The sequence below is a fragment of the Anabrus simplex genome, chromosome 2 (assembly GCF_040414725.1).
Source record: "Anabrus simplex isolate iqAnaSimp1 chromosome 2, ASM4041472v1, whole genome shotgun sequence".
Lineage (NCBI taxonomy): Eukaryota > Metazoa > Arthropoda > Insecta > Orthoptera > Tettigoniidae > Anabrus > Anabrus simplex.
Window position 1 is genome coordinate 1238621962 of NC_090266.1, and position 24014 is coordinate 1238645975.

Here is a 24014-nt window from a genome sequence, read left to right on the forward strand (position 1 = left end):
GTCAAAGAAATTAAATGTTTAGCTGATGGTAAAATCTCCAAGTGGTCTCAGCTAAATGAATATTTATTAAATTATACAGGAGCCACTGCTAGTAGTGTTAGTGTTGAATGTGTACAAAGTAATGTACTTAAAATGCTTGACAAGCTCATAGAGTGTTGTGAGGTTAGCAGTGAAAGCACAGACTTCTCATCTAACCTTGTTTTCTTAAGGGAACAATTCGAACTTTGTGCTAAAAGGAAAAAGAGTTACTCAAAAAGTACATTGATTCTTGCCTTTATGTTGAATTGTCAGTCTCATGCTGCTTATTGTTCTTTGCGTGAGAGTGGTACACTGATACTACCACACCCTAAGTACCTTGAAAAATTAGCAGCAAATTTACAAGTGTCACCTAATTCGGAAAAGGAAAACAGAAACTTTCTTTACCGAGTGACAAGGAATTTATCATACATCGAAAAATATGTCTTGATGAAATTTATGTGAATCCCTCTTGAGTACAAGAACGGAATATTCATTGGTCAAGCCAAGAATAGTCCTTTACAAGAAGCAAGAACAATACAAGCTTTCATGGTGCATTCTGCATTTGGATCCTTTAAGGAAGTCATCTCTCTCACCCCAGTGAAAGCACAGTCCGGAGATATTTTATTGAAGCTGACAATGAATGCTCTGACACTTGTTCAGAATACAGGACTAATTGTTATGTGCATAATATGTGACAGCAATAGGATAAATAAGAATATGTTTAGCAGTATGTGTTCATTGTTAGGAAGTGAAAGTCCATATTATGTACCAAATCCCCAACACAAGAATTTACAGATATTTCTCATGTTTGATCCTGTACATATATTTAAGAACATCAGGAATAACTGGCTGAATCAGAAAGACAGAGACAAAACTTTTATTTTCCCTGATTTTGAAGTAGATCAGATTATCCATAAGGCATGCTTTAATGATTTAAGGAACCTTTATTTGTACCACGGTCATGCATCCAACATGATTGCTACAGCTTTTAAACTTAATTATAAAACGGTGTATCTCAACAATCTTGATAGGCAGAAAGTGTTACTTGTTGATAATCTGTTCCATGATACCACCATAGCTGCTTTAAAAACCAGTCAACTAGATTCTAATGCCACAGCAAATTTTTTAGAAATTATTAGTAAGTGGTGGCGTATTGTAAATGTCAAAAGTGTAACTAAAGGAATTTGCAAGAGGGACCACAATCAAATGCCTTTTACTGAACTAGATGATGACCGCATTCAATTTCTTCAACATTTCTGTGAGTGTTAAGCAGTTGGGATGATTTAAATTTGGTTCATGGTCACTTAACAACTGACACTTCAAGAGCTTTGGTACATACCACAACTGTCCTGTTAAAAATTATCCAATTTTCATTTGAAACTGTGAAACCAAATTATTTACTGTTAGGGAAGTTTCAGAGTGACAATCTGGAAAGAAGGTTTGGTCAGTACAGACGGCTTAGTGATTGTAACTACAATGTTACTGCACTTCAAGTTATAGAAAGTGAGAAGAAAATTAGGATTAAGAGTGTTCTGGGCTTGCACTCATCTAGGTATGGAAAAGTGCAGTTTGACTGTAGCCAGTTAGAAATGTCTGATTCCACCAAGACAGATGATATTAGGCTCAATATGGCAGTGATAAAAAAAGTTCGACTCACTTTTATCATGTGACATTTTTTATGGGAATTTTGAGATGTCAGGTGTAATATACATTTCTGGGTATGCAGTAAGGGCAATATCCAAAAGGATAAGCTGTGACACATGTTTAGGTCTCCTGCAGTGCAATGAAACAGATGACCCCTAATTTGAAGAACTTCAGAGAGGTGGGTTAGTGGTGCCATCAGATTGTGTTGTGTGTGTCTGTGTAACAGTGACAGGAATGTTTACCTTGTTGGTGTCTGAAGACTACAAGGAAGACTACCTGGATTGTGGAAATCACAAAGAAGTTCTCTTCTCTCTATCCAGAGCTGCTTTAGGGAGAGATGAAAATCAACAGTTCTGGTTTGAACAGGGTAACTGTGGGCATGACAATAATAATCTAATAGACTGTTTATTGTCCACATTTTGCAACATCATGTTGAATAATTATAGAAAACAGATTAAGAACAAGAGTTATGCCAGCAGTGATGATAAAATCAGTAAACGAAGGAAGCTGTCAACACTCCATAAATATTGAGCTTGTGAGTACTGTTCTTTAAAGGGTTTTGTTTTTATGCATGTAAAATGTGTATTTCTAACTTTACTGAGTGCATTTCTTGATGTGTGTGTTTCTTAGTATCATTTTTCACAGTGTGTATATTTTTCATAACCATCATGTTGGTCTAAGTGCGCTGAATATCATTGAAGTCAATTCAAAGTCGGACATGCCCCTTTTTCTCTCGGCCTCCGCTTGACAGATAGATACAGCGTTGCCAAGCGTACCTTCCGGCTTTAACTGTAGATGGCTCTGGTTTATTCGTAACTGGTTTGAAAATAGTGATGTTGAAAGTGGAAATGATTCTCTGGAGAGTGAAAATTCTTCTTCTTCAACTGACAGTGATGAAAGTGATTCCGATTTCAGTTCTGAGATGATAATGCCAATTGAAACTACGTGACAAAACCAGAATGCAACAAGAGCGAGTGAGAAGTCTAGTGTTTTCTTGTTTTTTTTGCTTTGCTTTACGTCGCACCAACACAGATAGATCTTACGACGATCATGGGGCAGGAAAGGCCTAGGAATGGGAAGGAAGCGGCCGTGGCCTTAAGTAAGGTACAGCACTTGCCTAGTGTGAAAATGGGGAACCGCGGTAAAACATCTTCAGGGCTGCCGACAGTGGGGTTCGAACCCACTACCTCCCGGATGCGAGCTCACAGCTGTGCGCTCCTAACAGCACGGCCAACTCGCCCGGTGAGAAGTCTAGTAAAATGCTAATTGGAATTATGATTTTGTTGACAATAAGCCTCTTTCTGTAACATGTAAACCAGTTTTTGAAATTCACTCTATAGTGGGGAGGGAGTTGGATAATAATCCGAAAAAATGAACGTAGGGAATGAATTTATAACCCCACAGTTCTGGGATCACGTTACTAAGGAAACCAATGCCTATGCCTCTACATTTCTTGCTAATTTATCTGCCTCCCTTGAAACCAGTAATACTTACGAACGAAAACATTAGTTTCCTGTTACTATATATGAGCTAAAAGCTCACTTTGCTTTGTGTTTTCTTATGTAGCCTATGTGATTAAACAAATTTATTTTTAAAGTGACAAAAAAATAAATGGTATGTAAGGGAATATTTTCTTTCACAGGTAATGGTAGGCCAAAGGGTTAAATCATTCATTGTGTGGAATTTCTTTCACTAGCTAAAGAGCACTGCAAGGAACAATCAAACAAACAGCAAATGCACTTTCAAGCACCACGTTCATTCTCTTTGTGTGTTGACCCTTGATCATAGTTATTCTTGACATTGGTGTTGAGTAGTACTTCTGTTTAAAAGTACAGTAGCGATTTATTTTATTGTCTGGTAGCCATGGATAGAAGCGAAGTGACGATCAAACAGCATGCCGAAAGTCACAAATCGGGACATTGTTATGTAAGCGATACAGATGGCCTATGGTGTGCCGACTCTGCAATCAAAGACTTGAAGAAGAAAAGAAATGTTTTGCAGTCCTTCCTTTGCCTTTGCAGCCCTTCTGTCCATTTGGGCCTCTACGAACAGTGTCAATGTAGAGTTGTTTTTAGCAAGTACAACATAATTGTGACTGATAAGCGGTCTCAAATGAAGGAGGACACCTTTTAAGCAATTGGCATGTTGTACTTTAATCATCATTGTAATTCCTCTTCCTTGTAGGTGTGTTGCACTGTGATAAATAAATACGTTCAGAATAGTATTTTTCACTTTGAAATTGTGTTTGCAAATTTGAAAATAAGCATATTCCTGTGTGTGCGTAAATACTTCTTGCAGTCTTATGTTGATGTTTGTCTTATTTTCCATAGGGAATTCAAAACTGCATGACGAGCAATGTGTGATTAAACAGTATGATTTTACTCCCAAGTGTTGTGTGTGCAGTTTAGCGAGTTATGCCTATTTTTAATCAGTTTGCTACAAAACGCTAAATCTCTGATTTTTAAATACTATAAATCACGAACTCTAGTTATAATATATATATGGGTGTTGTTAAAGGTAAATAGGGCATAATCTTTTTTTTGGTTTTGGCTGTTTAGTTAATTTGGTTTTAGGTTGGGATTTTATTATTTGAATGATTTTATTGACCATTTCTTTGCTATATCCGTTATGTTTGGCTATCATTACAAGTAATGAAAATCATTTTATTTTCCGTATTGAAAGAATCTCAATAATAATATAAGAGAAGTTATTGGACTCCAACCTGTTCAATACATTACAATGTTAACATCCTGTAATGTATTGAATAGGTTGGAGTCCAATAAATTCTCTTATATTATTATTAATGTTTGGCTATGTCGTGGATTAATTTTAATTCATTATTTTGATCTTCTATTGTCAATCGGATATTAAAAGCTCTATATATCATGCTATAATAGGCTGCTCTTTTATGTGTGTTAGGATTAATGGAGTCATTTTTTATGGTATTTAAGGTGTGTGTGGGTTTCCTGTAGATCTTGTAAGATAAGTGGTTGTCGTGTCTGGTTATTGTCAAGTCTAAGTAATTTAAGGTACAGTTATTTTCGGTTTCTTTAGTGAATTTAATTTGGGGGTCTAAAGTGTTAAGTTTATCTAGTATAGTATCTGTGTCAGTGGATCTATTATCTATTGTCACTGTACGAGTGTATGACTCGCAACTTTTAGGTTAGGAAGTTGTCATAAAAATAATTTTAATATTAAGTAGTAGGTATCTTCTGAGTTTTGAATTGAGAGATAAAAACATTATATTCTAAGAAGAATCTGGTTGTAGGGAATTATGTATTTATGTTTCTTTATATTGGTGTAACCTAAATTTGTGTATGAATCTGCACATGGCATAGCAGTAAAGTTTATGCAACTAGGAAAACAGCTACGGTATAGATAAAGACAGTTGAAGTTGGTTTAAAGTGTGGCAATATGTGGATTTTGGCGGACGTTGTGCTGTACAGAGCGAGTCTGTATATATATGTGTGTGTGCTACAAGTTTATTGCTATTATCGGGTATTATTGTGCAGGACTGTTACAGTTGCTGATTATTGCTATTGAGGTCACTGTTGATGACAATTGATACCGCAAAGTGGGTGCTGCACAAGCATTTTTACGGGAGCTCAATTACTAGACAATTACAGAGTCAAGAGGGCATTGCTCGTTTATGGAGATTGCTAGTGAGAGGTTGGTGAGAGATAGTGTATGGTAATAAATACAGTAGAGACTGTATTTGATGGTAATGTTTGATAAGACTACCGATTTTCCCTCGCCGAGGAAATGCTTATTGTAAGCAACCTTTAAATGTGCAGTGTGGAGGTGATATGTACTGTATGTGGTTCACAGAACTAATTACAACGTGATGAAATAAGTTGTAGCCCAATTGTTCATCACCTGCGTATTCGTGGAAGAATACCACGTGTTTGTAAACTATTTATCGTCTCAGTAACCAGTATGGACTCTGTGTGTGAACAGTTTTCCTTCATACTTGTTTGGCTCTAGTTCTCTTCAGTTCACGTAATTTGATACTTTACCAAATTATATTGGTATTATTTGATACTTTATTCGCAGACACTTGACTTGACATTGTACGTAGCTGAGATTTGATTTAATATCACCTAGCATGTTGAGGTGCATTATGTTAACACCTCATACAGTGACATTACTTGGTATTCTGAAGTGGTGATGGTGCTTCTTGTTCAGTGTATATACAGTATGAGGTCAAAATGGGACGAAGATCTTGAAGCTTACTTCTAAATTGTCAGCAATAGGCCAAGCAGTCTGCAATCTGTATAAAGATGAGGGGAATTGGTGCAGTATGTTCTGTGTGGTGATGTTTTGGATTAACCAACCAACCTATAGATGGTGGCAAATTGAAAGGCTCAGAAGTCAAGATTTAAGAAGTGAGCGTTGTGTTACGTTAGGGATGCAGCAAGTACTGGTAACTGGTTTTATATCATAACGTGAGTTGAGGCATCTTGCCCTTCCTAAATAATATTTTGAGTGTAAATTATATGTGCTGAATCTATTATAAGGTATGTATGTACAGTGTAAATATTAAGTTGTTTGTGAGTGGACAAGATGGAGATGTAAATTTTTATTGTGAGTAATATTAGACTTTTGATAAACTTTAATTTTCAGTAAATTTAATAGTTAAGTGTATGATAACTTTTACTTATGGAGGGAAAACCTGGCATGTTATCTAAATTCTATTTCAGGGGTAGACAGGTAAGGTTATATAGCAAGTTTGGAGCATCGTCAGCCTGATGACTGTCGCCTTGGGAGAATGAGTTATGTCGTGCTCTGCGAGTCAATTATTCCTGTAAATTGTTTGCAGGTGGCGTCTAGTTTCATTTAAACCTTATCCTTGTGACTATTCATTCATGAAGTGTGTTCTGCTTAGCCAGTCAGTTACAATTAGTGCCGCAACGTGAGGCAGAATGATATCCAGACTTGCTATATGACTTGGATGGGCACATTTGGTCCAGTATTTTGAGCTCACATTAGAAGTAATTTATCTGTGTTATGTTTTTAATAATATGTGTATTTGTGGAGTATGAATACCAGTGATAGTAATGATAATGTTGGTCTAGTATTTTATGAGCTCGTGTTGGGAGTGATTTATCAGTGTTATGTTTTGAGTAGCCTTGGTGGGTGATACAATGGGACATAATATTGGTAATTTGATAATTTCACAATTAGGGAGTTACAAAATACCAATTCAAAATTGTGTAGCGTTCTGTTCCGACAGTGCTCCAGTCATGATTGGAAGAAAGAATGGAGTTGCTGCTGTTTTAAGGGAAGCACAGTCATCTGTCTTTGTACTCGGTTGCTCATGCCATTTGATTAACTTGACTGCTGAGAAAGGTGCAAGCAGTTTGCCTGTTAAAGTTGATGAATTATTAGTCAACATTTTTTATTATTTAGAAAAGAGTTGCAAGAGGAAGGAACGCCTTAAGAAATTCCAAGAGCTTTACAAGGAAACTAAGAAGATGCTGAAACATGTTTGCACAAGATGGCTATCGGTAGGAAGGTGTCTGCAGAGGCTGTTGGAGCAATGGGATCCACTACTGGGTTTCTTTAAAGATGAGGTGCTTGTTAATGCTCAGTGTGCATCAACTACTAGCTTAACATCATTACGATCCCAAAAGCCGAGCCTGGTAGTTCCAAAGATTATGAAAAGAGGAAAGCTACTGTGTCATCAGAATTGGTCGCTCCCAAAAGATTTGCATGTGTCTCAAAATCTGACACTCCTGTGCTAAAGAATAAGAACATTATTCAAAATCATGAAGAAATTTTTTTTATGGTTCCGTCATCAGGCTTAAATAAGGCATGCTGTGCCTTCCTGTATGCTGTCATTCCTTTATTTGAGAATCTTAATTCTACACTTCAGAGTGCTTCCCCTCACATTCATAAACTACTAGAATTAATGACGAACCTGTTAAAGCAGCTGCTTTCCAGATTTGCTAAACCAAAAGTGATCAAAAGTTCTCTTTTATTAAAAGTTCCATACCATTCTATTGAGAATCAGAGAGACAATGATGAGCTAGTCATTGTAGTCATTGGCGTTGAGACAATGAACTTGGTGAAGAAACTTAATGATAGAGATACAGTAAATCAGTATTCTTTTCATCTGCCAGGGGTTACTTCTGCACAGCGTGCGGTTATATTATTAACAAGTTCCCTCTCAATGATGAATTACTGAAACTTGCAAAGGTTGCAGATGTTTCGAAAATTGAAGATGCCCAGTTTTCTTCTGTACAATTCTTTATAGAAAGATTTCTATCATTGCTGCCGAGAAAGGACAGTGAGTCGCTTGAGGATGCAATGAATGTGCTTCAGAACCAATTTGTAGCTCTTCAGGTTGATGACTGTGCTACTGTTGAGAGTGAGAATCTGACAGATGACACCAAATGGGCTCGCTTGATGAACATGCGTGGAGCTGATGGTGTTCCAAAATATGATAGGATATCCAGGCTAATGCTTTCTGTTGTGACTCTACCGCACAGCAATGCTGAATGTGAACGTGTGTTCAGCTTTGTGAAAAAGAACCAGAATCAGTTTAGGTCCTCAATGTCAAATGAAATTCTGTTTCTGTTTTGAAAACCAGAAGTACTGGTCCATGTTACTCGAGTAGTTTTTCTCCAGAATTTCTGAAGAAAGCAAAGAAAGCAACTCATCTCCATCTGTCCTCTCCAACCTCTGATGGATAATAGCCTGCATACTGTGAACTTGACAGAATTTTGTAAATAAGTGTACATATTTATTTTAATTTTGACTGTGACATTCATATTGTGACCCACAAGTTTAAATTGCAGAAAAACACTGTTTTGTGTACAGTGTTAAGTGAAAACAGATGATGTGAACTGTTCCCAGTGTTAAGTGAAAACAGATGAGCACTCATCAAGATGTAACTTTGTGTAAGTATTTAATTTCAGAGGTGATCATAACTTGTATTCTACTTGTATTAGTATTGTTTGTAATCTCCCCGCTTGCCGTCCTTTTTCACTATTTCTCAAGACTTTGAGACGAATGCGCGTGTTGTTAAAATTTTTCCGTTTTAGAATCTTCTGGATTTCTCTTTTTGAAAGTTGGCAGGTATGTATTCAGTTTTGTAGTAGATTTAAGATCATTTTTAACCAGGTACCCGATATGGTTTGAGGTAATGATACGGCTGATGATGCCCCATAAGAAAGGGCAAAACATGTCCCAATTATTATTTTACAGTAATGAGGATTTAACTCTAACTTTAACATATTATGTTGTATTGAATAGGTGGAAGAGAAATAAATTTCTTACTTTTATCATAAGATTACTGTCAATACGGATTCGCAATTTCATTACTTGTAACACCTATCTGTGTCGGTGCAACGTAAAGCAACTAAAAAAAAAAAAATTTTGGGATAGATTCGCTGGCTTTCTGGCTGATGTGATAAATGAGTATGAACTTCTACATTGTATTATCAGATATATTAGTTGAATAACTATTGTTATAATTGAAATGAAGACTTAAGTTTTTTTGAACACTTACTTACCTACGTACTGAGTGAGTTGGTTGTGCGGTTCTTATTGCATGGCTGTGAGCTTGTGTTCAAGAGATGGTGAGTTCAAATCCCACTGTCAGCAGCCCTGAAGTAGGTTTTTTGTGGTTCCCCATTTTCACACACCGGGCGAGTTGGCTGTGCAGTTAGTGGTACGCAGCTGTAAGCTTACATCTGGGAGATAGTGGGTTTGAACCCCACTGTCGACAGCCCTGAAGATCGTTTTCCGTGGTTTCCCATTACCACACCAGGCAAATGCTGGGGCTTTACCTTAATTATCCTCAGCTCGGCTTCACTTCTAAATTGACGTTTTGCAAAACAAATTTACATTGCCTTATCTCTGTTGCCAGCATGCTACTGTCGCGAGAACAGCTGATACAATATGACTGCGGTAAACGGTGCTCGTAAAATGTAATACTGTACTCAGAAAAGTTAATGAATCTGGACTGAACAAAAATTCACAAAAACTACACTTACTAACAACATCCAGCACTAAAAGAGAATACATTGTTCAGAATAAAAGAGAATGAGGGAAGAACACTCGCCGCTAGTAATCAATTGACATTGGGATCCCGATACGATTTTGAGGCTGAGAGATAGGCTGACGATGCCCACAACAAGGGCAAAACATGTCCCAATTTAAGTGTCATGCTTAAGTTCACACGAATATATTGTATTGAATAGGTTGATCACTTAAATAAACTTACTTGTTTCATATTTATTTGCAATTTTCAATACGGACCAACCATGAAGTTTATTACATGCTGAGTGCACTAACCAATACACGGACGTTAATAAAACTACAGCTGTTTTTATACACTGAACTACTAAACCTGTTTTATACTAACTTATGCTATGCTAAACTGTAAACTATGCTATATTGTACTATAATAGAGAGATCAAGACTAATATGAAAAACACTAGTTACTGAAGAAGAATCCAAAGATTGTGAACCATGCCAAACACTATACACGCTGAGCGAAGTACGTTAACCACGTGGTGAATGTAAATATTAGAATTGGCAACCAAGTTTTGAGATTGCACTCCGCCGATATAAGTCGATATGAATGGCAACTTGGGATTGATTGGATGCCTATGTTTCAACGCATAACCACCAGACAGAGCCAAAATCGGCCAAAACGTCAATTTAGAAGTAAAGCAGTGCAGAGTATAAGGCCACGGCCACTTCCTTCCCACTCCTAGGCCTTTCCTATCCCATTGTCGCCATTTTCACACCAGGTAAATGGGCTGTTCCTTAATAAAGGTCACGACTGCTTCCTTCCGAATCATAGCCCTTTCCCATCCTTGCATCACCAAAAACTGTCAGTGTGTTAGTGCAACGTTAAATCACTAGGGGGGGGGGGGAGGAAACCTAATTATGCCACCTTCTTATTTAGTTGAAAATTAAAATCCACAACCTGTTTCCAGTCATTCGACCAGGTCAGGAATGGAATGAATTAAGCCCCTATCTAGCAGTGAGGATACAAATTGTGCCGGCTGCCGAAGTCTGTCGCACTCCTCTTGGGCAATGATTAATGACTGACAGATGAAATGAAATGATATGGGGAGTGTTACTTGAATGAAAGATGACAGGGAAAACTGGAGTACCCGAATAAAAATCTGTTCCGCCTCTGCTTTTTCCAGCACAAATCTCGCATGGAGTGGCTGGGATTTGAATCACGGAACCCAGTGGTGAGAGGCCGGCATGCTGCCACCTGATCCATGAGGCTACTCTTATTTAGATATAGACCTATATACTTGATGCAAGTGCGATAAACGGATATAACTTGAAAACAATATTCACTCACCCATGGGTAAATAATACAAGAATGAGCTCTTATTATTATTATTATTATTATTATTATTATTATTATTATTATTATTATTATTATTATTATGCTAGGATTATCATCATTACTTGTATGTATGGCTATGAAGTGTTACATCCAGTTAGTATTCGTATTATTATGTGATTGTGTTGTTGTGAGGTTATGTCATGAAACATGTGATGTACATAAATATTTATATGAGTTCAGTTAATGTAAATACTTGTAAATCAATATATTATATTTATTCTTATCTGTATATATAATTTGTAATCCGCTATGGAATTTTGAAACACACTGTAACTTCCAGAAAGGCATTAGAACGATGGAGAATATTCTGTACAATATAATCTATGTATTAGGCACTCTAGAATTTTCAAGATGATTTTTTTTGTAATGTAGCTTTCTAGAAGCCTGGCCAGGCACATATATAAGGAGGTGGTCTTGATGGTAATGACGAGTTGTTAAGTAGGAGTTCATTGGTGAACACGTGTTGTGGTTAAATGACATGTCAACGTAGGCATTGGTAGGCAACTGTTTCAACTGTATTTCAAGGTTGTAATCTCCATATGCAGTGATTGGCTTTTGTCAGAATGGTGGCTTTGTTGATGTTAATACCAATATAAATTGTCCGTTATTGGACATATAAATTTTCCAGCTAACTCATTCCTGGTTGCCAGCGTTTCGCCCCCGTGTGCTAAGTTGGGCTCATCATTTGGTACTTAGTACACCCACCAATACGCATGGCTAGTGCATACCATGGAGGCCACTGCGTAGGCTACTCCAATGCACTATGAGAGACCTTGTCTTATTACCAAAAATTGATGCCTGCTTGGCCATCAGATGATACAGATATTGATTCCCATAGGGAACCTGAAATATTTGTCTGAATGAGTAAATTTATAATAACCACATAAATGGTGCTTTATTGGACATTATAAATTTTCCAGCTAACTCATTCCTGGTTGCCAGTGTTTTGCCCTCGTGTGCTAGGGTGGGCTCATCAGTTGGTACCTAGCACACCTACCAAGGCGCATGGCTAGTGCATACTGTGGAGGACCAAGGACCAAGGGGGATGTTTTCATTCCCCTCCCCGAAGGGGAGGGGCGGGCCACCTAGAAGGTTACGCCTTCTCTCTGGCCAGGAGATTTGGCGGGGCTTTGGGGATTTGGTGGGATTGGTAGAGGAGGATGGAGCTTTGCTAAGTTGAAGGAGTTGGGGGGGGTCTCGACCTCTTGACTAAGTATTTATTGATTTCTTCAGTATGTACAGTATTCATTTTACATTTTTACAATTTTTGGGTTTTGACATTAAGATTGTTTTTCTTGTGCTGTAACATTTACTTGTTTATTGTTTTGCCTACTGTGTATTTAATATATCCCTTCCCCCCCTTATTATTATTATTTTATTTTATTTTTTTATTTATTTTTTTTATTGGGGGGTTATTAGGATATTTACATCTGTTAAACTATGGACTATCTACACTTGGTTATTTACAGAGCTTGGCTATTTACAGAACTTGGATATTTACACTTGATGGTTATTTACAGAGCTTGGCTATTTACAGAACTTGGATATTTACACTTGATTATTACAGTGCTTGATGTTTACAATACGTTGTTATTTATAGTACTTTGTCTTGCTTTACATAATTATTTGTAGTCCAAAATGGAGTTATTTACAAGTTGATTTGGGTATTTACAGTTGTTTGTTAGCAGATTTACATTTGTTGTTGCTTGATGATTTGCAACACTGCGTAGGCTACTTGGAGCCACCGGCAGTGCCAATGGACTATGAGAGACTGTCTCATTACCAAAAATTGTTGCCTGCTTGGCCATCATATTATATAGATGTTGATTCCCATAGGGAACCTGAAATATTTGTCCCGAATGCGTAAATTTATAGTACCAATACCAATATAAATGGTTGACAGGCAACCAGGAATGAGTTAGCGGTAAAATTTATAATGTCCAATAACGGGCCATTTATATGGGTATTATAAATTTACTCATTTGGGACAAATATTTCAGGTTCCCTATGGGAATCAACATCTATATCATTTTTTTTATGTTCTCAGAGTTAAGTATTTTGTTTGTGATACTGTTATTAAGGTTATGTGGGTGTTAATTTATAAATAGAAATAAATAAAATTGTACCAACTGACAGCATCTCACCTGTGCGTCTTTGTGGATACTATATGTATTCAAAATATTCACATATGATTATGTAAATTGTACATACAGGCTCTCAGTTTCTTCCTTTATTTCTGTAGTGATTACTTGGATTTGATTATTTGGACTCGGAAGACGGCGATGAATTGTGTATGTAATGTATTTATTCATTTGTTTCTTTTGGTATTTTGGGATTGATTGATTTTATTATGGCTTTAAGTTTGGTTCTTTAGCATGGGAAAAGTAAAGTGGGATGTATTGGGAAACTCCACTTCCTGTTGGGTACATGTGCCAGATTGGTATGGATAGGTCCGGATATTGCATCAGTTAGGCATAGATATCAAGGATAATTAAATAAAAAACCACCTATTCAATACTTTCCACGTTTAATGTGGTTATTATCTACATGATTTTATGTAGACTCATTTGGTCAGGTACATGTTTCACCCATTATTTTGGGCATCTTCAGCCTGTAAACAACCTTTAGGTCAAGGTTTGGGACCTTTTTAACTAATATAAACATACTAATATATACACTATATACAACATATACATTATATACAATATATACAAACATAAGTCAATACAGTAAAGTTTTTTGGTCCTAATCTATTTAATATGGAAAATGTCCAAAACTAAAATGGATCTTCTTTTCGGTGAAGAGGATTGCAAATCGGGGTTTATGTGACCCCTATATCATATTAAGTACTTGACGTATCGTGTCTGGTGACAGGATGTGTCGTCAACAATAAGTGGAGATTTGAACTGATTGTAGGTTGGTCAAGATTGAAAATATAAATTTAAATTGAATGTGTTTTAACTTGGCAGTTCTGGTTAACTTAAAATGTTCAAAACTAAAAATAAAATGAAACGGATCTTCTTTTTTCTTCTTGAGAAGGGGTGATGTTAAAACTGGAGCTTGTTTGACCCACGATTTTCATTTTCATGTTCTTGACGTAACTAATATTTAAATGTGTTGTCGTGTACAAGTGGAGATTCAAAAGCCGATTGTTGTAGGTAGACTGGTCAAAAACGTTGTGAATGAAACTGTTAGCGTCTTGACTTTGGGTCTCATGTAACGTCAAGGAATTGACAAGAGTACAATATTTAGCTGTTTCATAGTTTTAGGCTGCTGCTTAATTGGGAAGAGACATCCTAGACACTTGATACAGTCTTGTGTGAAAATTGTTCCCGTTGATGTGTTGCTTGGTCTTTGGGAGGGATCTTAAGAATATTTGTTCAGTTAATACTAGATGGATCTGTCTGTTCCGGCAGCGCCTGTCTTGTCACCATTTCTACTCCATACTTGTAATATTGCATCAGTTTCGTAATTTCTCGAGGATTCCCAAATGTTCTTGGTCAGCACTAATTCTTGTGCTCCTATTGGAGAAAATAAAAGTAAGTGTGATTGGTAGGTGAAGGAAAAAGATCGGACGCTCATTGGCTGTTGTAAGGTTTCCTAATTTCCGGAGAGAAGCGTTGTCACTGGAGCCTTTCTCTGCGAAGGCGTCTTTTCTATTTGACCAGTGAAGGGAACGGTTGCCTGCAAGGGTACGGGTCTTCTTGGCCCCGCCATTAGGTAAGCACTTGATTGTTTTTTTTTTTTTTTCACCTTTCAGGTATTAAGTTTCAAATGTAGTGTTTCATTTAATTTGTTTTGCCGGAGCTTACCCGTATTTCCCTTCACCTTCCAAATTTGATTATAATGACTTGGCCGTTTCGGTAAGTCGCGTCACCTTGTAAAGAGACAGTTCTCGTTTTCTTGTTGTTCTCGTAAATTACACTGCTGTTTGTGGAATGTGAAACACCGAGACCGAGAGCTGTGATCACAATGCAATTTATTCCACATATTAGGGACATGACAAGACATAAATGATTACAATTACAGAACTGTACATACATGGTGACCGTGGAAATTCAGTACGGTGTAGCGCCACCACGCGCTGCAATCAGAGCCGCTAGATATCGTGGCATGGAATCAAAGAGCCCTTATATATGCTGCTGGGGAATACTCTGTCATGTGGTTTGTAGGCTCATCCATAAATCATCAAGAGTGGCTGCAAGAGGAACTGAACGAACAAGGTGCCAACCGACCATATCCCAGACATGTTTAATGGGCGACATATCCGGCGAACGGGTAGGCCAGGGAAGCAGTGGTATCTGTTGTTCTTCGAAGAAGGCGTGCACATTCCTCGCCACATGCGGCTGGGCATTGTCCTGCTGGAATGTGGCGTCTGGAACGGCTTGCAGGAGGGGCAGTGCCTCGGTCTGTAAAACCTCCCTGATGTAGCGGTAGCTGTTCAGATTGCCCTCAAGACATAGGAGGCGAGATCGCATGTTATAGGCAGTAGCTCCCCAAACCATCACACTTCGTGTTTGTCTGCTATGCTGTTCAACAATACAGCCTGCCCAATGGCGTTCACCGTGGCGACGTCTAATGCGTATGCGGCCATCACTGTAGGACAAGTTGAAGCGGGACTCATCCGAAAACACTACATTTTACCACTCAGCACGCCACTGTCGGTGTTTACGTGCCCATTGCAGTCTATGGCATTGGTGGTTGCTGGTCAATGGAAGCTGGCGCAATGGCATGCGTGCCACCAGTCCGGCCCTCAGAAGACGGTGTCGAACCATTGATGCAGACATCCCCACACCCGTTGCAGTGCTCCAATGTCAAGCCAACACTGTGGACGAACCTGTTCTGTCCGTTACGGCCATGCAGACAAGATGGCGGTCATCTCGCGCTGTGGTCACGTTGTGTCGTCCAGTACCCTGTCGGCACTGTGTACGGTCCTCTTCTCTTCACTGGTTCCACATAAGCTTCACTGTTGAAACAGCATAACCTATATGAGCTGTAATGTCACGGAACGACAGACCCATCTCCCGGAGCTCTATCATTCTGCCCCTTACCGAGCTCGATAGCTGCAGTCGCTTAAGTGCGGCTAGTATCCAGTATTCGGGAGATAGTAGGTTCGAACCCCACTGTCGGCAGCCCTGAAAATGGTTTTCCATGGTTTCCCATTTTCACACCAGGCAAATGCTGGGGCTGTACCTTAATTAAGGCCACGGCCGGTTCCTTCCAACTCCTAGCCCTTTCCCGTCCCATCGTCGCCATAAGACCTATCTGTGTCGGTGCGACGTACAGCCAATAACAAAACATTCTACCCCGTTCAAACGCACTCACATGCTGATATTCCCTCCTGTGATGTCGGCGAGGCATAGTGGCACTTAGGTACACGTTTCCACTTCGTATGATGGCTTCTCACTGACTAAGCATTGTGTAACACTTCTCTGGCCGGTCACAAACAGAAGGGCACTGCTGGGCCTACGTGCACGCCATCTCTATGCAATTCAAAACACTTATTATGGTTCCACTGTTCTACATGTCCTCTGATTTTAGCGTGTTTCAGACCATTGCTTCTGAGTGTTTCACTTTCTACAAACAGCAGTGTATGTTCAACGCCTTTCGATGTAATTATTATCTATTAATTTCCCCTTTGGGGCTGTCTCTTAGTTCTGCATCATCCTAGATGTATACACCTTTAGGACAGGCACCTACCTCAGAAGTGTTTTTGAGGAGGCTGGCTGCTAAAAGTGCGCTGCATTAGGATAATATTCTTAAATATATTTTCCGTATTTTCTATGAATAACCTTCTAAGGGCATGTTACCAAAATTTTATTCCTTCTAACAGTTTTATGTAATTTAAACGTTACACCATGTGTTAAATTTTCTGACCTCAAGTTATATTAAGTAAAATCACTGAATTTGAACCTTCTGGGTAATCATTGTAATTTTTGTTTGATTTATTTTACCGATTTTAAAAGGTGTCATTTTGCGGATCATTTGAGCTTTCAATTCAACTTAATTTTAAGTAAAAGGTATATTAATTTTGAATCATCACTGACTTCGCTTCTTCAGCAATGCCAATACCTTCCACACCTGGATATAGTTCCCAGCCACCTTCCACACTATCCTTTCTTAGCCGTCATGTTTGTTAACCTGTTTGTTATGATTTTATATTTGTGCAACTTATCATTCCTCCTTGCGTCAAAATGTATTTCTGTGTAATGCTGTGTTTGCACAGTGGTAGCAAATATTATTATTATCATTACTATAAACTACTACTTGTAACCTTATTTAAGGGGTTACAATTTCCAATTTATATTATGGATGATAGTGTGTAATTATAGAAAGTTGCTTTCTCAGAAATGAGTATTTTTTTCTTCTTCCAGGTTTGCTATCAATTTAGTATGCAAGAATTCTGAAGGCCCAGGTCTTGCTTCTACCACAGATGTGGCATTGCATATGAATGCACGATTTGATAGAGAAGTTATTGTGAGGAACTCGATGAGTGCTAGTGAATGGGAAGAGGAGGAAACTGATGGGAGTTTTGTATTTGGGAGAGGACAGTATTTTACAGTCAGCATCAACTGTGAAGAGGATTGCTTTGAGGTAATTTTTCTGTTGGAAAACTATTCTCATAATCATTATTGAGCATTAATTTTAAATGGTCCACATTCATAGCCAAACAGTTGAGTCCACTACTTGTTAGGGACACTGACAGTAGCTATGCTAAGTTGCTTTTCCTTCACATTCACTCTGTGAAAACTGTGGGATAATAACAGTACTTTACATTCCTAGGCCAAATTGATGATCAAACCTAGAACCTTGACAGGTGGCAAAAGGGTATTGAGAGATTGTAAAGAAAAAACTTCTTTTTTTTTAAATCAGATATATTTGATATACCTTGTAACTTTTTGATGATAATAATAATAAATAAAATCATGAATAAAAATATATAAATAAAATTACTCAAAAACTTAATAAAATTAATAAGCATAATTAACCGAAATATCCGTAGTATGGGCGCCAGAGTTCACCATAATGGATCCCTCGAATTTAGATAAGAGCATGATAAACTTTATATCCCAGGGCGTGTACATAATGCTGCGTACTGGTACATCTGCTGCAGGCCTTACCTAACCTCCTGAAAACGACTAATTAGGTAGGAACTGCACCTAGGCTCATCAATAACACTGATTCTAAAATAGCTACCTATATTCTTAACAAATTCTGTGCTTGAGCACCTCATCAACATACAACATTATACATATAATACACACATAAAATATTGCTGGAAGACTCCATATTTACAACAACAATAATAATAATGAAAACAGTGGGAAAACGAAAGCGAGAACTAAGTTACCATTTGTAGATAGTCCGATGAACAATGTACATATATGAAGATAAATACCCTTCACTGTCTCTATATCAATTCGACTTACCGATTCTCATAATCGGCAGTTATCACATCACACAGATACTGTACCTTGTACTACTGTGTTCACATATTTTAACACTTGTTGTAAAGATATATACACACGTCTGTCGATCCTCAACATATAAATTTATGGAAAGTCTGAGATAGCTTTCACCAACATATAATGCTAGGCCGCCACAAGTGCTACAATACTTAATGCGCAAGCACTCTCCACAATCAGCCACTTTCCACAAACATAACAAGACTACGCTCCACGAACGTTTGAAGTCCAGTCCATTGCAGCCGTGTCACTCCAGTACCGTGTATCAGCACCACTTCCTTCCCGTACAGTGCCTCAGTTGTAGTTGTAGTTATCTTCCTTCTCGTTCCTTTACAATCACCTCTGCAATCACCCTTACAATGTTTCTATACAATGCCCCAATCACAATGTCCTGGTTGCCGCCGTATGATCAACCTTTATAGACATCAACATCCCCCTCCTCTCAGATGATACGTCTGGATTGGTGCTTGCCCACCAATCATGAGTGAACCTCTTGTCAAGACCAAGCCCTGAACTACTTCTTCCTCCCAAGACAATAACAAACTCTCGGGAGTTTTACATGAATCACCAAACTTTCCTACTACAACAACAAGCTCATCTCATCAGGCTGGGATATATACATGGCAAATGGAATTTCCCGACACAAGTACATCACAACAGACACTGGGGCAGCCATATGACTCATTCAAATTACCAGAGTTATTAAAGCAATGTTTTCCCACTCATGCAAAACAAATTACTCATACCTACATATGTGGATATCTTCCAGCTTATAAATATAAATGGCAAAATATACAAATGAAATAATAATAATAATAATAAATATCAAATACTGACAATAATATCTATAACTTCTACATATAATTCGGGGGTGTGATATATGTACTATCACAACCTAGATTGACACACATTTATATCTGAACCAAGTTTAAAAGATGATCTGAAAAATGTGTGGAAAACCCTTGAAGTAATGAACTGTGAACATGGGCTCATTAAAGTTGTGAGAAACAGAGTTCACATTCAATAGTCATGAATTGCAAGGTTGACTTTAATAATTTGTAAGTATGTTGGATAGTAGTGGGTTCTCCATCTACTATCAGAATCTACATGGACTGAAAACTAAACTGGATGAACCAAACCAGAACATTCTTAACTCATTCGCCTCATATTTAAAAGGCTACTTAATCTGCTCAGAAACTGCCATTTCAATGCTGTGCACTGCTCTATGGTGGAAATCAAAACAAACATCACAGATTTATCATTGTATTTTTCATTTAGCCTGCAGAGGATTTATACTCGCCAGTAATAATGCTTCAGAATGACGGTTAGCTGTGAAAATATTCAAAACACTCTGGGGTTTGGAGGGACACTTATCTTTGTTTCAGTACATTTTAATACAGACCTTTGAATCTGTGACATTAGAACGTAAAGAGAATAAGCCTTTATCTTATCCTTGTTGGTGTCAACCCACCCAGCATCATGTACCTGTTTTTCTGTTTGGGTCAGACAACAGCTGTTTCGTAGCGTATTTGTTTCTTATGGCTTCGTACCTGTTTTTCTGTTCGGGTCAGACAACAGCTGTTTCGTAGCGTATTTGTTTCTTATGGCTTCTGATTCTGATGCTTATTCTTCAGTTTCTGGTGAATGACTGATTGAATGAAAAATAGGATTGTTTTTCAACTGTCAATCTGATCCATTTGCCTTCATCCTTTCTAGTTTATTATCATTGTCATTTTGATAAATCAACGTTAATCTTATCACTTTGAGATGAAGAGCTGTCAACCTCATTCAAAAAAAAAATTATAATATATGAATTGATTTTTAAAAGGGAGTAAATCAACTTTTTTACTGTTTTCTTGTTCTTTTTTTTTTTTGTGTGTGTGTGTTTATCACAGAGGTAGATCTATTATTTGTGTTTAAGAGGGCATCAGTAATGCTGCTGGTTGACTGGTAACAGGAGAGTGAAATTCGTAGTTGTTTTTAAACAGGCAGTTGTCGCTAACGTATGCCCTTTCAAAAACAAAGAGCTGGTCATGTTTGTTGTGTTGTGGAATGAAGTCTAAAGTTGTTTCTTGTTCATTTTAATAATCATATTACCTGTAAAATGTCAGATGATGGCAGTATTGTAATTAATACTGAAGATGAGACTAGACTTCAAGACCTGGTGGCTGAAGAAATGAGGAGAAAGCCTAGAACTGAAAGAAGTAACTTTGCTGTCAGCACCCTGTTTAACCTTGTGTGTTCTCATGATATAGTTCGATATATCAAAGGAACCAGTCATATCAGAGTAGTAATACACTACACTCTCTTCATGGCAATTAAGAGAGGACCTGTCCCTCCACCATCAGCATTAGCTTACCATTTGAGAAAAGTGCAAATTGCAGTGAAAAAGTGCAAGACTTGAAAAACAAGAAGCAGTATATTCCACGTGAACATATGACATTTTTTGAGGAACTTTACAACTGGCCAACAGAGAGTACTGCTGCAGAGGGTGACTGAAAATCCTGTTTAAATATGTTTTCTTTTATCTTCTATAATATTTTTTAATTTGATTGAAGGTTTCTTCTTTGTATGCGATTCTGAAAGATTTCCAGTGTAATACAGTGTTGTAATATTGTTATTATCAATCTTCCATTATGTTTCTCCAAGTGAAATGAAAATCCACAGCCTGTTTCCAGTCATCCGACCGGGTCAGGAATGGGATGAAGGAAGCCCCATCTAGCGGCGAGGATAGGAATTGTGCCGGCTGCTGAAGCCTGTCGCACTCCTCAGGGGCAATGATTAATGAATGACAGATGAAATGAAATGATATTGGAGAGTGTTGCTGGAATGAAAAATGACAGGGAAAGCCGGAGTACCCGGAGAAAAACCTGTCCCGCCTCCACTTTGTCCATCACAAATCCCACATGGAGTGACTGGGATTTGAACAACGGAACCCAGTGGTGAGAGGCCGGTGTGCTGCCACCTGAACCACGGAGGCTCCTTGTTTCTCCATGTCCTTCAGTCAATTCCTATTAAAGGGTAATTTTTGTCATATTCAAAACCTTAAAATCTACTATTATGTATTATGCATCTTAGACTGTTACATTAAAAATTAATACCATATTCACTAAATCTTACAATTCTTATGTTCAGGGTGATATACACTATTTATAGGTAGTTTTATTCAGTTTCTCGCAAATTCACATTTCTTGACTTACACCCTTTTAAAAAAAGATTTTGCGAATAAGCCCTTTAGGACTATGCAGAGTACTGTGATAGAAATACTCTGGACTTTGCATATCTGTGGTACTTCATTCTAAAATTACTTTCTTCCACTCTTGTTCCCACCTGACGCTCCCGCTCCCCTGACGTCAATTCTATTTCTCGTCATTTCCAGAACGAATTCTCATTCATATAAATACGTGCCACCCGCCTAACCTGGCGGGTTGAACGGGAACCCGTTTCGTGCTGGATGTGCAAGCACATTATCTTGGACAGAGCTGGTTCTTTGCTCCATCTTTTCTTTTTTTTTTTTGCTAGTTGTTTTACGTCGCACCGACACAGATAGGTCTGAATGTATAATATAACTATTTATAATAGTTTATTTAAATCCACCTTGATCAATACACTCATTAAATGAAAGAAACATAATGTTATTCTTTGATCTAACCACTGATGAAGGGAATGGTTGAGATTTCCCAAAACATGTATGGTTTAATTAATAATGTTTCTTTCATTTAATGAGTGTATTGATCAAGGCAGATTTAAATAAACTATTATAAATAGTTATATTATACATTCAGACCAGTCAATACGGACCAAACACAATATTAACCTATCATGGTTAAGTTTATTAACACAGATAGGTCTTACGGCGACTATGGGACAGGAAAGGGCTAGGAGTGGGAAGGAAGCGGCCGTGGCCTTAATTAAGGTACAGCCCCAGCATTTGCCTGGTGTGAAAATGAGAAACCACGGAAAACCATTTTCAGGGCTGCCGACAGTGGGGTTCGAACCTACCATCTCCCGAATACTGGATACTGGCCGCACTTAAGCGACTGCAGCTATCGAGCTCGGTTTTGCTCCATCTACTGCAACTATTTTCAAGATGAGACCTATCTTCTCTTATCTTCTCTTATTATTGTATTCGTCATTGCTGATGGAGTTGAGGGAGTCATCTATTTACAGGCCACTATTTTTCATTCTGTGTCAACGAGCTACAAACTTTTTGGACTGCTTGAGGGCTCACATTGTCATACAGTAAATTCAAAATGTTCTAACGTTTAATGCAAATTATGCAAATCCTCGTGTGTTTTGGACTCATTGCTTCATTTTGCTTCATTGACCTAACAATAAATTTTCCAGTCGTGTGTCTCGCTTTCCTTCACTTCCTCCATTCCCAAGCCTGTCCTATATCTTGTTATAAATGTTTGTATCATTCACAGTATATAGATCCTCAGGATATTGTGGCATGGTGAGCTGCTGCGTCCACCATGCCAATGTAAAACCACGGGAAGTAGCGCGAGCTAACCAAGCTCAAATGCTCTGTAATCACCAAGGAAGGCCCACCTTCTCCCTACTCTCGTTACCAGGCAGAGGAGAGCCGCTTGCGGATTGGTCAGCACCCGCACCGCTGCTACCTGGATCGTCCTGCTCGCTCATTGGAGGCCTCCAGTGTTATGGAATAATTTGGACGCTGAGTGAAGAGTATTTGCCTTCGGAAAGACTCTGGGAGGCGGGTCCCTTCTGGCAGCATCCAGATGGCATAGGCCCAAGTATTTGTCAGACGTGACCTATGGAGTGAGCGAGTTGCTGTTGTTCAGCTGATGTGACTTAGTGAAGAGTGCCATCATTACATTATGTTAGTGACATCCTGGGCTGCGGTGTCTGTTGGAGTTGAGAACTCGTTTCTGTGTGCCTGTTGCCTTGTGTGTGTGTGTGCGTGTGTGTGTGTGTGCGCGCGCGTGTGTGTGCGTGCGTGCGCGCGCGCGCGCGCGCGCGCACGTGTGTCTCGCACCCGCTGCTGGATGAGGGCATGGCCTGTTCTGTGCAGTGTGATTGCCGACATGGGGTTGTGATTGGAGTTCGACAGACTGAGTGAACAGCAGATACTATCCTGAGCTGCAAGACTGAAGTGTAGACTGCGGACCGTGACGGCGCTAACGAGTGTTGCTGATCGTCTATGTGTGTGCAGTGTATGTGATCAAAGACGATCTCTCTCAAGTTGTGAGCTCTGCAATCGTGTTTGTATAAACGTCTGGTTTTAGTTCTTCCTAATAAATTATAGAAATGGGACGTTATCAGGTTCTGTCTTATTTACTTACTCCGCCAACACGTAACAGTATATTGTATAAGAATTCAACAACCTTAATTTCTGCTTCATTATTTGTCTAGCAATTTTTTGTGAATTTGATTGTTCATCATGTTAAATAGGCATATTTTCTTACCTAAATTTATATGGCACGTATTTATTGTCCAAATATATTTCCCTGGCACATTAGTGTTTACATGTAATAAATCTCATT

At 38.4% G+C, this 24014-nt stretch overlaps 1 protein-coding gene across 5 annotated transcripts in view; it reads left to right on the plus strand.

Moving 5' to 3' along the window:
* Positions 1-24014, plus strand: part of LOC136863422 (32 kDa beta-galactoside-binding lectin) — a 297029-nt gene that overhangs the window by 231899 nt on the left and 41116 nt on the right. For 4 of the 5 annotated variants that reach the window (XM_067139833.2, XM_067139832.2, XM_067139831.2 and 1 more), the window contains one exon: positions 17416-17635. In XM_067139833.2, the coding sequence (XP_066995934.2) occupies positions 17416-17635 (220 nt within the window). Of the gene's footprint in view, positions 1-17415; positions 17636-22934; positions 23361-24014 lie in introns of those variants that run through there. The other variant, XM_067139834.2, reaches the window with a different exon arrangement.